Below are 15,217 nucleotides of genomic sequence, written 5' to 3'. Positions count from 1 at the left end.
CTTCTTCTACTTCTATCTGGTGGTGGGGCCAAGTGCGAATTCGAGGCTATTCGGAATGGGGCAGGCAGGCGCATAGAAATCTAGTATTTGCACTTTTCTTGCGAAAGTGACTTCTATTGTATTTGCGTTTGCAATCAGAAAAGGGAAGGAGAAGGAGAGTTAACCGCCGACAATATCCACCGTATATAAGACCCATCGAGTGGTTCTTTTGGGCATCAGTATCTATCAGTATCTATCTCGGTATTCGTCATGCACAAGTTGGTGCTCTGTTTTGTTCTGCTCGTCGTCGTCGGCGGTGGATGGGCTTTCAATCACGGCCAGGATTTAACCGATTTCGAGGCCTATAAGGTAGGTTAACCCCCCTCCCCATTGACGTTTCCATCCACTCCCAATCAGACCAAAAATTGTATTCCCAGACTAAGTACGGAAAGACCTATCTGACCACATCGGCCAACTCCTTTGCCAACTATTACTTCATCTATAACCGGAACCAAGTGAATCAGCACAATGCGCAGGCGGACAGGAACATCACCACCTACCGCGAGGCGGTGAACCAATTCTCGGACATACGCCTGGTCCAGTTTGCTGCGCTGTTGCCCAAGGCCGTCTATCCAACCGTTTCGAATGCCGTGCCTCCTGTGGCCACGCAGCCGGCGGCTGTCGAGTATGACATCCTCACGGATCTGGGCATTACCGTTACGGTGGAGGACCAGGGCGTGAACTGCAGCAGCAGTTGGGCCTATGCCGCGGCCAAGGCTGTGGAGATTATGAATGCAGTTGGGACTGTAAGCACAATGCCGCAATCGCTGTCCGCTCAGCAGCTAATCGACTGCGCCGGAATGGGCGTAGGCTGCAGCACACAGGTACCGCAATCGGCCTTCGACTATCTCACCCAGTACTCGCTGCTGTATCCAACCGTGGACTATCCAAACAACATTAGCCTCAAGCAGCAGGGAATGTGCCAGCCGCCCCCATCGGTGGCAGTGGGCGTCCAACTGACCAGCTACTCGGTAGTGCCCGATGGCGATGATACCGCACTCATGCGTTATGTGTCCAATGACATACCCGTTGTGGTCGAGTACAATCCGGCGACCTTTGGCTTCATGCAGTATTCGAGCGGTGTCTATCAGCCGCCCACCAAGGCCGCCAAGGCTGCCAGCTCTCAGTTTCTGGTGGTGGTGGGCTACGGCTTCGATGCCGATACCAATCTGAACTACTGGAGGTGCCTCAACTCTTTCGGCACGGGATGGGGCGAGCAGGGCTACATCAGGATTGTGCGTAGCGCCAGCCAGCCGATCACTAAAAATGCAATTTTCCCTAACTCGTAATGTTGTGGGGGTGGGGAACGAAATAAAATTTAATTTACGAGTAATAACCAAAAAGAATACGAGTGTATCAAAGGTATTTGTGAAAGTTTGCAACATTTGAATCCGATTTCGCTTTATTCGATTTCCCCATTTGTATTTAGTTTATTTATTGATTTTTCATCTACAAGCGGAGCTTTACAGACTTAAATGCTAAAAATTAACAAGTTCACATAATTTTTTGCTTTATTCTTTCTCATACATATGTATGTGTGGATGTTGTTCGATTTTTCATTAATGCCTTGGTTTTGTATCTGTTATATTTCTGTTTGCATAATATGTATGTATGTTGTATTTCCATTTTGTGTGCTGGTTGCTCTTCAAAAAACTTACGAAACAAATGGAAATGGAATCATTTTATATATTGCTGGTATATATGTGTGTGTGTGTGTGTGTGTGTGTGTATGTATATATATAGAAGATTCAAATCAGGAAACGCAGCAAAAAGCATATTTTTGTTGGTGTGTGTTCTTTGATTTTTTGTTTTTTGCTGGACTTGTCGAAATTTTAATTTTGGGGATTTATGTATGTAGATATATCTTCTTTTTTGTTTTTTGTTTTTGTTTTTTTTTTCTTCCTTAAGTTGCAGTAACTTGTTTTGCAAACGTTTTGTGGTGTTATTATTACTCGTTTTATTATTATTACATCTCAATTGCATATAATAATTTGAAGTATCTGTTGTGTTCTTCCATATATTCCATTTAGTTTAAATGTTAGTTTAGAATCTCTTTCCGCCTCCGTGTCTGGTAAAGCAAAGCTCAATGATATGATTCACGCTGCCAACTTCGTATTATTTCATTATCGTTTTTCGTTTTTTATATTACGAGTATTATCAATTTCAGCGTGTTTTTGGTTTTTTTTGTTTTTGTTTTCTTTGTGAATGTGCTCAAATGCGTTTTGGAGTTTTTCAAACGTTTTATTTTGTGTTTTTTTTTTCTATTTTTTATTCTGTTCATTTTGTTTCAAATTTATAAGACCTGCCCTGTCATGGATTGCAGTGAGAAAACGAATAAAATGGAGCTCTGAGAATGTGGAATCTAAATAATATTCGTGTCTGAGATTATTCAACTTGTTGGAGAATTGTGTTTAGTTTTCTGTTTATTCTCTGGGTTTCCTTCCATCTATTTTTTCTTTTCTTTAATTACGGTACAACGGCTAGTGGTTTGTTATTTGTCTTTGGTTTTTTGTTTGTTTATAAATTAAAATTAGTTAAGTTTATCTACATATGCTCACGATTTTCTCATTTTTTGTTTTTTTTTTTTCGGTTTGTAGTTTTATTAGCTTTCCGTATAATTCTTAATAATATTTAACTAAATAAATATAATGTTATATATTTTATGCAATTTCTTGTATGTATACGATGATATATAAATATAATTAAGTTTTTTTTTGTTTTTTTGCTTTTTCCTACACAAAATGATGTGTTCTCAACGGCTCCCATGCATTCAAATGTGTGTTGGCTAGTGTTTTCCTTCCATTTTGTTCTTTTTATTGCTACCGCTTTTGTGTTGACTGTACTTTATCTGTTGGTGTTTTCTGTATCTGTGTGTGTGTGTGTGTCTTTTTGGGGGGAGGCGGCTTGCCGGATCGGATCAATGACGATGATAGAAATTATACCGCATAGGACATAATGTTTTAATGAGTTTTGTCTTCGGACAAATTTTAGGAAGATTTATTCGTTAGTTTTCTATTTTGGTTTTGGTTTTGTATGAAGCTTAAAATGGACAAAATATGATTTAATAATTTAGTTTCCAACTTTATGGATTCTCTGGTTGTTGGTTTTGTAAATAGTTTTCCCATTTCCTCTATTTAATGTATGTATTGTATGTATGTATATATATGTATGTACACATATATATTTATTAATTTTCCTTCCTATACTTTGTCTTGAGTTATTACATATAAATCATTTTTTCTGGTTTCTTATGAGTTTCGGAATCCTAATTATTGCAAATACTATGCTCTATAGATTTTCTCAATTGGTTTGCTTTCGTTTTTATTTTGTTTTTTTTGTTTTGTTTTTTGCATAGGTTTTACGAAGGGAAGGGGTTTCCTTCTAGGGTTACCCTATTCTTTCGTGGGTGTTAAATTATACATTTTTTTTATATTTTTGTTTTGGGTTTCTTCTCGTGTTGGGCTCTTGAGATGTTTTGCCCCAACAAAATGTGTGAGTAAAACTTGGAAATCATTTTGATTAATTATAGTTTTTGCATTGTCAAGTTTTATTCTGGATTAAAGTTTTGCAAATTTTCAGGCGGAGACATTTACTGGCAGTTTCTCTGTATTTTGTTTTCAATTTCGAACATAATAATAAGGGAAAAATGTGGATTCTTGTATTACTGCCCCCAATAACTGCTTTTGTTTTTTTTTTTTGTTTGTCGGTTATGCTCTTATTTTGTTTTTGTTTTTGCTGTTTTTATCATGCGTGACCATAAGTTAAATTTCACTTTATTGTTAGTTCTTTTACACTTACGAACACATTCAATTAAATTAAATTAAATTATGCAACTAAATGAGCATCAACTCCGGACCTGAAACAGGCCAAGGAAAATCATCGAAAGTAAGGCGAAAATAATTAAGGATACAAATTGGAGGTGTTAAAGCGCTAAATCCCAGCTAAATTTATGAGCTTTGGATTTTTATTGTGTGCCCGGAGGTCAGCAGGAGCGCACAGCCGGCGGCCAGGGCGAGGGGCAGTATCATCCACGGGGCTGCTGTCAGCGAGTTGCCACCGTTGCACAGGTCCTTGGTGCAGGAGCAATAGATGGCGGCCACATCGTGGGTACCGGAACGCCGCACGCACTCCACATCGGTGCGCTCGTCGTGAATGTAGCCACAGCCGCGCACTATGCGGGTCTTGCCATAAACTGTGATGGGAATGCACAAGGATTAACATTGAATTTTGAATTGGATCGCTGTTTTTGGGGGCCGGCCGCCATGACTCACTCTTCTGCACAGTTTTGCGGCACAAGGTGGGCTTGTACTTGTCCTTGAGATGCTCCAGGGGCTCCTGTTTGCTGCAGTTGACCTCGCCAATGGAGTACGGCTCGAAGGGATCGCCGCAGCGAGGATCGAATTCGCTGTTACAATCGTAGCACATCAGGGCAGTGGACACTGCAGATGGGAAGGGGAAAAGCAACAGTGGGTTAAGCATACATAAACATACATAAAAATACATATATAAAGTTGCAGGTACAGGTACAGGTACAGTTTGCTAAATGTCAGGGCTTTCTGCGATTGCGTGTGTGTGTGTGTGTCAGTCGGTCGGTCTGGGCAGGGTTGCCTCTTTTTGCATTGCATAAACTGTGGCGCTTACCTTGTATGCAGCAGAGCACGCCTAACAGCAACAACATTTTCTCCATGAACGGCGACATTTTCTCTGCACTCTGCACTCCCGTTTATTTATTTACTTATGAGTTTAGTCTCTTTGTGGAACACCCTTCTCGTTATCCAACAATTGGTTGGCTTTCGTTGAACTATTTGCGGTTTTCCTCTGCTGTTAGATTATCATGTTAGCCTGGAAAATGAGAATGCATTTGCTAATTCGGTGTAAACAGATTTTGCTCTGGCTCTGCCACTGCCACTGCGACTCGGCCACTCGCTCTCATCTCTTGTCCGCGGCGATGAAAAGTGAAAATCTATTTGGCAAAAATAAACCGAAAGCTATGCGGAAAAGGCCAAAGAGGAATGGAAATAACGGCAGAGCAAAGTGGGACGCAAATAGGTAAAGACACAGCGAAGTACGAAAGAAGTGCAGTTCGAAAGCAGGGTCTGCGGGGGTTGGGTTTGGGTTTGGGAGGTGAGTGTGAGGTAATAAAAGCGACGGCGCAATGCATCAAATGCGCTCTCTCCCTCTCTTGCACTCCACTCTCTGAGGGCAAGAGAATTTGGAACGAAACTGTAATGACGCGCTCTGTGTGGAACCCATTTGGACGACCCAATTAGTGGGCCTGTGGAAGCCAATCCAATGCTGTCTTGCTGTCGAACTTGATCACTGCCCTGGCTCAGAGTGGCTCAGAGTGGATTTAAAATGAACAATCACTATTAATTATGATTTTTTATTGTCACGAATGGAATGTATGATTTTTTTATAGTTCTGTCCTTTCCCAGGCGCCTCCATACCGGCCATCTACGAGTAAATTTACTCTGTCAGTCTGGTAATTGCTTAAACATTGATTTTCCCTCCATGTGGCGTGGGTGTTATGGAGTGGGAACCTATTGCTTACGCGAATCTGTAGCTAGGTAACCCATGCACCGCCCACACACCCACAGCGGCACACCCCCCACCGATAGGGGTAATCTTTTAATAGTTTTGTCATCGCAAGCGCTTTACCGTTGCCATTTCATTCCCTTTAGGCCTGGCCGAGTTGGCCTCGTTTGCCGCCTCGAGTGACTTATTGTGACGTGGGCCCCACAGTAGATGGTGCACTAAACAGAAGCAATTACGCAGACATTTATCGAGGGGGGCAGTCCATGCCTAGATACGGTAAACCAAAGCTCAAGGGATTTATTTTTGGAATTACCTTTGAGATGGAACATCAAAGCGGTCGTAACGGAAGAATTACCAGACATGAGATGGGAAACCAACTAAAAACAAATAATTAACAGTTAAAACTGTGTATCCCCGTTCTATGGCTTACGCTTTCGGCCAAAAGTAATTTAAAAAGTGCTCCCTTTTCATGTGAGGGTTTCTATGACTTCATTTGGGGGGCCAAACTTTATTTCCTGTGTGCTAAAGTAATTAAATTCTTGCACCGCCGCTGTGTCCACTCCTGGCAGGCAACCCCTTCTCATCTGTTCGCTCTTACAAGCAGCAAGTCGTATACGTAATCAAGAAAAGTGCAATGCACTGAAGCCCTTGTAGAGCTCTAATTCTAGAGCACCACTCCAAATGCTTAGACGTTGAGCAAGCGGAAGAGTAGAATATGATCAGAGTTGGAAATATTACGCATACGCCTCGAATTCGGGTTTCTGGCACACACACAAACACAAACACAAAGCATGTGAAGAAGAAGGAAAATGAAAAATGGACAGCTAGGCGAATGAAAAGCCAATCAATATGGTAGTCAAGGGGCTGTTGTCATGTCGGACCCGTCAATCACAACAAAATACTGTTGTCGGGCGGAAGAGTAGGTGCCGTACCCCCAGCCATACGGGAGGATGGTGGTGGTGGTGGTGTGTGTGTGTGTGTGTCCATTATGGCACTTCCCCTTTGAATATTGAATGTGCCTTTTCGATTTGATTGCATTCTCTGTTGCATGCAACACTCTATTTCCATATCCGTCTTCATATCAATTTCATCTCCCTACCAACCTAACTACCGACCCAACTGCCTGCGTCCCATCCGCTCTGTGGCTTCAGAAAATTCAATGAATGACCTAGTTCGCGAGCTGGTTTACCAACACCCACCCATCCACCCACAATGCATACCCCTCAGTGGCATGCCCCATCATTGTGCTGCATGTTGTCAAGTGTCTCCGTCTTTTGGCATTTCCTGTGGGAAATGTTTTTCCCCCCCCAGTTATTTACTGCCTTGCGTCTGGTCTGTCAGGGTCTGTTTGATTCCGTTTTCTTGGCTAGTTTTTCTTTCTTTTTCTTTTCTTATGTAATAGTCAGACAATTGGCATAAAGGCATACCTATCGATTTAGCCATTAAAAAAAAAGAACGACGGCAAGCCCCAAAGAACTAGGCAGAATAAGTGGAACGAAATAGTTACTCAGGTGGTGGTTCAGGTGGTTCGTAGCCGGGGTACACCTGGGACTGAGATGGGTATCAGTATCTCTGCTGCACTCTGTTGTATAATATAATATATGTATGTGTGTGTATAGGGTTCAGGTCTTAAAAGAGATTTCTATCGTATTTCTACTCTTTTAAGGTACTTTTGCTTGTTCGGGATATGAATTACCATCAAAATAATTTAAGGATTAAGTAATATGTATAATTTTTTGTTGGTTTTCTGTTTGATTTGCTTTGGTTATACAATTCAATTAGGATTTATAATACACCATTAATACATGTATTTATATAGTATAAAGGTTTTTCCTTTTCCTTTTCCAAAACTGTTTTGTAATCACTTTTCACTTTTCGCTGCTTTGTTTTGAAGTCACTTTTCACTTTTACTCTCACTGCTGTTATATAATGCCCAGAACCCTTACCCTTACTTCTATTTCAGTTATTTCTCTTGCCATAACATAACGAATTGTTCTATTTAATGTTTGCTGTAGTTGTCGTTGTGTTCATTTACATAAGAGCGGACGATGATGTGGGAATGCGGAATTAATTTCCTTGGGGGTTTCTCTCGAACTATTTCAAGCTGACGTCCGACCAGAATGGAAATGAAAGGCCCGAAACTCTTGAAAACGAAAAGAAGGGCTTTGTGGGTGGTTCTGCCGAGTGGGTGGTGAGTGAGTGCGATTTCAGTGCAAATTCTCTCGCAAGGACGAAGCGCAAAGTCAAAGCGTGGACGGCGAGAGAGAAAGAGCAGAGAGCAGAGCAGAGCAGTCACCCAAAGTGTATTAATACAGGGTCAGTCATTCCCAGAGAGCGACAGAGCTGACTTCCAGCTACTTTTGCGTGTGAGCAGTACGGAAATACCTCCTCACCTTATATATTTACACCCTGGTGTCTCCCTAAGCTTTGGCAGACCGACCCGAACGAAGAGAGAGAGAGCGTGAGAATGAGCGCCCTAAAAGAAACCAAGCGAAAAAAGTTAAATCGATAGCAAACCGCGCCGGAGCCCGTGCCCCAAGCGAGATTATCTAATACGGCTGGCTTAATGGCCAAATGATGGGGCCCTGGATTGCGGAACTGCCAGCAGGCAGTTGTGTGGTTTGGAAAGTGCACTTGATCGATGTCGGGGCAAACTACCTTTATTTTATTTGGGCACGACAAACACACACGATTTGATTTCTTTTGATAATTTGCAGTGTTATTATATTTGGTTTGGCTTGGCGTTTGCTGTGCGGTCACGCGACGCGATGCAACCCCAGACACGGTGAAATTCCTTCTGAGCTGAGCTGAAAATCTGCAGCTGTCCGCAGGCCACCGCATCGGCCGGCAAAAATGGGAGAGCGGAGACTGCGCACTGACACAAGGAACATTCAATTCCAGTTCTACAATTATTTAACTTAACAAGTTTTGCAAAATACAACATTCCCTCCACTCTGCCAACAGAGCATTCCCATTAACATACTTTTTGGATGGCCGTTTCGACCCTTAACAGAGACACGCGCTTAACAGTTGTGCGGCCTCTTCTTAGCTCTTGATGACTGCCATGATGCGAGACCAGAATGCCTGAACCTCGGGATCTTGCATTAGGGCACGTTTCTTGGAGGTCAACACCATATTTAGTATGTCCGCATTCTTAAAACGATCTCGGCTAGTCGACTTATGCTCTGTTGTCTCTGGGGAGCCTTCAGGCTCCTGTTCGTCCAATGGCTCCGCTTCCAGCGCTGGGCTGGCGATTTGCGTGGCTGAAATTGGAACGTATTAGCTTTGTCTTTTCTTCCTGGACTCTGTGCCAATCTACCTTTCTTGCACTTTGTGGTCTCCGTTTTATTCTTTTCCGCCCGCTTCTGATACGGTTTGCGTTGCTTCAGGGGTTCCTTCGCCTTGCCGCGCTTCCCCGCGCTTCCAGACGGATCACCAGGCAATAACTCGGTGGTGTCGACTGCGCTGTCTGTATCCTGTTGCAGCCGTCTCTTGACATGCAAATTCAAGCGTTCCTTGATATTGGGTTGCTCCACATGTTCGCCATTGGGACGTGGAGAGTGGGATTCCTGCAGGGCATTCGGAAAGAAAAGAAATATGATTAATTAAATGGTGATCAGGGCGAGACCTCGACCACAATGTGGGCGAGCAGACGGTGGCCCAAAGCCAATGGTGTCCCATAATCTCTGCAGTCTGGGCAATAGGCCCACACTACACAACACAACTTTTTGGGTGCATTCTTCTGGTGCAACCAGACCAGACGTCATAAGCCATAGATGAACTGGCGCAGTCGGGTCGGTAGTCTTACCTCTGTCCAAGGGCCAGGCCCGGGCGCCCGGCGCCTTCCGAGCTCCACGGCTTCTTCGAGGGAAGGAGCGGGATTGGATTGCTTTTGTTTCCACTTTGTTTCCATTATGTTGGTCTTAATTGAGATGGCAAATTTTAGCAGAGAACGATAACAACTGCCACGGAGCTGCTTCCTGGTAACAGCGCATTTTACAGCACTACATTTTTGGTATTTTTCTTTTCGCCATATATCCCGCATGATTTGTATGAGAAAATAGTGGCTTAAGTCTTCTTTGATCGCCGGATTGCCTGGTTTTCTTATGGTATGGTATTTCTCGAAGCTGAAATGGTATTCAATGGTATTTATTTTTTGGACGAAAATAAAAATACCAAAAATTTAGTGCTGTAAAATGCGCTGTTATCAGCATCAGCTGAGATGGAAGCAGCTCCGTGGCAGTTGTTATCGTTATCGCAGATGCTGCTAAAATTTGCCATCTCAATTAAGACCAACATAACGGATGGTATTTTTTATCGTTATCATCACGGTCACACTGATTCGGACGCCATGTTGATTCTACACAAATTTCATCTTGACTGCGTCGTTGCGTGAAAAATTGTAAAATATCGCCATGAAAGTGCAAATAACCACATAAAAATATAATAAAAGTGATAATAAATGAACAATCCACCACGTAATCAATAATTCAACGTTGCAAGTACGTGAAAAGTACGTGTTTTTGGCATCTGGAAGTGGGCAACGAAATTCTGTCGCTCTTTGCCACCGCGTCGCCATTGGTGTATTGGTGTGTGCGCATTGGCAGTGTGTGGTGCATATACGTGTGTAATTTTTTCTGCCCATATGCAAAACAACGCTGGCAAAGGACCCCCAACACGAACAACAAGAGCCTTTTGAAACCGAGTTATGAGTGTCGCTGCAATGACTATGGACGATCAGAGACCGCTGATGAACAGTTACGACAAAATGTCGACAGCCAAATACGAGCAAAACATAAACCTTATTAGCAGTGGCGCCAGCAGTGGCATCATCGCGGGAGGTGTTGGTGGAGGCGGCGTGCCGCCCTCTGGGCCGGCATCGCCGACACCCTCCGGGTCTGAGGAGCCGCACCACCATCCGCATCATCCGCACCACTCGCACCACCACCAGCACAACACCCCCAACCAGGAGCAACAGCGCCAACAACTGCAGCAGCAAGAACAACAACATGCCGCTGTTGCCGAGGCTGTTGCAGCCGCCGAACAGCGCCAGCGTCTGCTCGAAGGTATTATAAATAACAGTAATCAAAGCTCCTCCTATATACTCTATCTTTATATACAACAAAAGAGCGGGAAGAACAGAAACGAAAGTGTAAAAATTGGTGTAAATTGATTGTATTATAATTTCATGATTTGCCTAGTTCCCATTCTTGATTTAAACTCTCACTCTCTGTCTATCTAAATACCCTGTAAGTATTTCCTATCGATCCACCACCTGCACTCTTTTTTGGTTTGTGCGCAGGAGAAATTGTTTATGAAAAACACTCGAAAAATAACTCCACGTATGTGCCACGATATGATCCTCGAAGCGAACACTCTTTGCGGAAGAACACTTTCCAGCAGCGTTTAGAATCTAAACTTTAGATAAACCTTTTGTTATTTTTATTTTTAAATAAAACTTCAGGAAATGTGAAAGTGCCAGAGAAATGAACGCTAAACGGGTATATAACCGATAAATAGCCACAAATGCATAAACCAGTAAAAATATTCATTGAAAATAAATTAACTTCATGAATAAAATAAAGCAAAAGTGTTGTAAAAGTGTTGTGCAAAAGAACAATCAAATATAAATATGATAACAAAATGTAAACCAAAATAAATTGATCTCGAAAATCTCTCGCGTTCTCTTGTTCGTCGTCCGTCGCTGTGTACAGTTAGTTTTGCGTTTTCGTTTTGACCACTTTTTCGTTTGCCAGAGCGAGCCGCCAACGTGTCTCTGGCTCCCCCACCATCAATCTGTCTCTGTCTCTCTCTCTCTCTCTCTATATAGCTCCCACTCTCGTCTCTCTGCCATACTCGCCCCCATTTGAATCCATTGAGTCCATTAAAACGAAAAGAAATTATAAATGAATAAAGCGCCAAGGAAAGGCGAGTGTATTACATATAAAATAACGCACAAGAGAGCGCATAAATAAATCGCAATTATTTTTCTGTTCAAGTTTTGTGTTATCCCGGTATACAGTGAAAGAGAAAATATAATCAAAAAATATATATAAAATCATGGCCAAAGAACTCTCAAAGTTGTATAAATAAATAAAAAAGGCGCCAAAGAGCTCTGCCCGTGGATTGTGTGTGTGTGTTCGGTGTGCAAGACTTGGTTTTGTTGCTCTTTTCGATAAGATAAGCAATTAAATAGTGTCGTTAAATAATAGCGGCAATAATTTTGCCTGGCAAAAGAGGGAGAGCATTTAAGCAGTTAATTAACTGTAATTACACACATGCACACACGATGCAGGTACCTCTGCGAGTTCGTTCTACAACGCAATTGTTTGCATAAATTAATTAATTGTATAAATAAATACAAAGTGTGTTTGCACAACAAGAAAAAGTCAAATACAACAAAATAACCAAAGTCAATAAACTTTTTGTATATCACAAAAGAGTGTTCGTAAATGCCGCAAAGCAAAAGCAAAAGCAATGCTGAATGAATGAAGAGAGTGGAAAGCTTTCTCCGAGAGCTTTCTGAGCTAAATGTGTGTGTGTGTGCGTCGAGTTTTTTGCAAGTGTTTTTCAAAATCATTTTCCGTTCTGCCACAATAAAATCTGTTCAACCGTTTGTTGCTGTTTTCCCACAGTGTTTGCAAAAAGAAAAGCTAAATCGAATCGAAATCGAGAAATAATGCAAGTAAAAGCAAGAGCTCAAGCAAGCAAAGCAATCAAGCAATATATGATCTGATAAGTGCAAGATAAAGAATGAATCGTGTTCAAGTTTCCCCAAAAACCGTGACTCGTGACAACCCCCTCCGCGCCCAACAAGAGCCTGGCGAAGGACGGCGGCTGCGGCGGCGGCCTTTTCCACCAACAATGTCACGAACTTACACGAATGATTGCAACGCATTGGTATGATCTCGCATTAAGTTCCCTTTTATCAAAAAACACACACTCTGTCCCAAGAACTTCTTAAATACCATGTATAATTGTTCAAAAAGACAAATGGCAGTGCAATGGCTGGCATATGTGTATAAGAATTGCCTTGACTGCCAGACCTTTAAGGCGAATGGCTTCCACGAATAGCTGTCTAACACAGACCCTAACTTTGTTTTCCGTCCTGCAGATGAGATCGAGACCCTCAAGGTGGAGCAGGTACGCATGGGGCAGATCTGTGCCGATGCCCAGCGTCGCGAAAAGATCCTTATGCGGCGGCTGGCCAACAAGGAGCAGGAGTTTCAGGACTATGTGGTAGGTTAGCACAAAACTTTCCTGTAAACGCATCTAATTCTGATTCCTATAAAGAGCCAAATTGCCGAGTACAAGGCACAGCAGGCACCGACAGCATTGGCGCTGCGCACCGCTCTGCTGGATCCAGCCGTCAATCTGCTCTTTGAGCGACTCAAGAAGGAGCTAAAGGCCACCAAGACCAAGCTGGAGGAGACCCAGAACGAGTTGTCCGCCTGGAAGTTTACGCCGGACTCCAACACAGGAAAGCGGCTGATGGCCAAGTGCCGACTGCTCTACCAGGAGAACGAGGAGCTGGGCAAGATGACATCGAACGGAAGGCTGGCAAAGCTAGAGACTGAATTGGCCATGCAGAAGAGCTTCAGCGAGGAGGTGAAGAAATCGCAATCGGGTAAGTTCAAGGACAATTTTCTGCCTTGGCTACATCTGACATTTATTTCTGATTTTTCGCAGAGCTTGATGACTTTCTGCAAGAGCTGGACGAGGATGTGGAGGGCATGCAGAGCACCATATTGTTTCTACAGCAGGAACTGAAGACCACACGCGATCGCATCCAAACACTGGAGAAGGACAATGCTCAGCTGAAGCAGGCTCACACGAGGGACGAGACCGTTGCCTTGGCACCACCGCCCACCACCAACGGCACGAACAAGATGTCACCGCCACAGACGCCGACCCCCTTAACGATGGGAAAACTAGAGACAATCGATGAGAACGCCACCCTGGAAAGCAAAGCCACAAATGCCGACCATCTGAACGGGGAGACCAAGACCGTTAATAACAACGAACAAATCTTGTCTAATCCCGCAGAGCATATTCTGCCCGATGAAATAAGCAATAGCAATAGCAACAGCAACGGTAATGGGAATGCGGTGCGATTGGCACGAAAGAGGAACTACGAAGAGGAGACGACCACGAACGTGGTGGCACCGACCCCTGTCAGCTACAGTGTCGAGGAAGTGACAACAGTGAGGGAAGTAAGTGCTCCCAGAACACTGCCGCCCAAGAAGTCCAAGCTGCGAGGCATGCCAACGCGACGCAGCTCCCAATTGGAGGAAGAGTTGCAAGCAGCAGCAGCGACGGTAGCAACTACGATGGCAACGTCGGTGATCCTGGAAAATAATAATGCTGTTGTTGGAATCACTGCCACCGAGGAGGCCGCAGCAGCAGTTGTGTCAGCGGTTGTACCGCCAACATTAGCTAACGTTCTGGAATCTGGAGTCGTGGTATGCCCTGAGCCTACTGATGCGGGAGTAGTAGCGTCACCTGCTCGCATTTTGACGCGACGTCGTTCTGTGCGCATGCAGCAGAACGGCGGCGGTGCCGTAGACTACTCGACCTAAGCGGCATTAGGCCTTTTTCAAAAGGGTCGCGAACACTTTATGATTTCTTTTGTCATATTAATCGTTAATTCCTGACGTTTCATTTTCGTAAATTGAGATTTCCAAACAGAGAGAGACTTCTTAAGAGTAATAATGCTATTATAATTTACTGTATCCGATTAATTTTTTTTTTACACATTTTTCTTGTAAAATACGTTTAGCATTCATTGTGTTTGCATTCACTATATAGGCATAATTGCACAGAAGTCCCTGATATATACATACATATGATCTACTACTATACACAATATGTATTTAAATATAGAGAGTGTATCCCACATACGAGCACATATGAACGAGCTAAAGGATGAAGCAAGAAACGATTACACATATTGAATCAGCTGAATGAAAGAAATCTTGCTCATAACGAGACTCGTCATCTAGCTAAATTAGATTTTAATTACTAGCGTAAGACATTTTTTGTAATACGATGAAAGTTCTGTAAAATAATATAAAAACTTGTGTTAAAATAAATTGTTAAGCATAACGAAAATTACAATCCCACTGTCCTTTTGACATTTATCCAATCATAGTCTTATACTTTCTGTTATTTTTTTAATTCCATATGAACATAATGATTCTATTCTATTTTGGCAGTAGAAAAAATACGCATCAGGAATAATTGTGAAATTATTTCGTTTTTATTATCATTTTCTTCTTTTAGCACAGTAGACAAATGTTTTTTTGTTTAAATTTGTATTATTAGTTGTAGTTTATTTAATGTAATACAATTGTGGCTATCAATAGCGAGAGTTGTGTTTGTGTGTGTAGATGTGTGTATATGTGAAAAGTTGTACTAGATAATATTGGAGATTGTGGATTGGGAAACGGATAATGCATCCATCCTCTTAGTGTAGTATTCGAGATTGGGAAATGTGTAATGGGGGGTTTTATTCGAGAAGCTTGATGTAGGCTGTCTGTATTTCTTATCATCTCTCTGTCTCATTGCTTTGCTGGTGCCCTATCGGGAATTTACAAATGATTTGTAGGTGTGTAACAAGCTGTGAGAGGAGAGGATAATCTGG

At 42.7% G+C, this 15,217-nt stretch overlaps 4 protein-coding genes across 6 annotated transcripts; 2 read left to right on the top strand and 2 right to left on the bottom strand.

Moving 5' to 3' along the window:
- Positions 1 to 205: 205 nt before the first annotated feature.
- Positions 206 to 1,389, top strand: LOC111081234 (zingipain-2). Its single transcript, XM_022377241.2, has 2 exons — positions 206 to 348; positions 417 to 1,389. Exons 1-2 carry the CDS (start codon positions 250 to 252, stop codon positions 1,326 to 1,328), a joined length of 1,011 nt encoding a protein of 336 aa, XP_022232933.2. The 5' UTR covers positions 206 to 249; the 3' UTR covers positions 1,329 to 1,389.
- Positions 1,390 to 2,319: 930 nt separating this feature from the next.
- On the bottom strand, positions 2,320 to 4,773 carry LOC111081236. The gene is made up of 3 exons (XM_022377244.2): positions 4,681 to 4,773; positions 4,311 to 4,478; positions 2,320 to 4,231 (listed from the first exon to the last, which is right to left on the bottom strand). Exons 1-3 carry the CDS (start codon positions 4,736 to 4,738, stop codon positions 3,987 to 3,989), a joined length of 471 nt encoding a protein of 156 aa, XP_022232936.1. The 5' UTR covers positions 4,739 to 4,773; the 3' UTR covers positions 2,320 to 3,986.
- Positions 4,774 to 4,791: 18 nt separating this feature from the next.
- LOC111081235 lies at positions 4,792 to 9,545 on the bottom strand. Of its 2 annotated transcripts, none has more exons than XM_022364523.2 (4): positions 9,383 to 9,545; positions 8,894 to 9,143; positions 8,558 to 8,837; positions 4,792 to 4,881 (listed from the first exon to the last, which is right to left on the bottom strand). In XM_022364523.2, exons 1-3 carry the CDS (start codon positions 9,485 to 9,487, stop codon positions 8,620 to 8,622), a joined length of 573 nt encoding a protein of 190 aa, XP_022220215.2. In that variant the 5' UTR covers positions 9,488 to 9,545; the 3' UTR covers positions 4,792 to 4,881; positions 8,558 to 8,619. The 2 variants fall into 2 exon arrangements, with proteins under 2 accessions (XP_022220215.2, XP_022220214.2); XM_022364522.2 differs by lacking the exon at positions 4,792 to 4,881 and adding an exon at positions 8,272 to 8,477.
- Positions 9,546 to 9,907: 362 nt separating this feature from the next.
- Positions 9,908 to 14,712, top strand: LOC111072570 (pre-mRNA-splicing regulator female-lethal(2)D). 2 transcript variants are annotated; one of them, XM_022364519.2, is made up of 4 exons: positions 9,908 to 10,640; positions 12,689 to 12,813; positions 12,868 to 13,201; positions 13,264 to 14,712. In XM_022364519.2, the coding sequence occupies exons 1-4, from the start codon at positions 10,283 to 10,285 to the stop codon at positions 14,151 to 14,153; spliced, it is 1,707 nt and encodes a 568-aa protein (XP_022220211.2). In that variant the 5' UTR covers positions 9,908 to 10,282; the 3' UTR covers positions 14,154 to 14,712. The 2 variants fall into 2 exon arrangements, with proteins under 2 accessions (XP_022220211.2, XP_022220212.2); XM_022364520.2 differs by lacking the exon at positions 9,908 to 10,640 and adding an exon at positions 12,218 to 12,474 and having other exon boundaries at positions 13,264 to 14,710.
- The last annotated feature ends 505 nt before the right edge of the window (positions 14,713 to 15,217 follow it).

This window comes from Drosophila obscura, unplaced genomic scaffold (assembly GCF_018151105.1).
Source record: "Drosophila obscura isolate BZ-5 IFL unplaced genomic scaffold, ASM1815110v1 contig_186, whole genome shotgun sequence".
Taxonomy (NCBI): domain Eukaryota; kingdom Metazoa; phylum Arthropoda; class Insecta; order Diptera; family Drosophilidae; genus Drosophila; species Drosophila obscura.
Note: the sequence above shows the minus strand (reverse complement) of the source record. Positions and strands in the feature narration are given on the sequence as shown.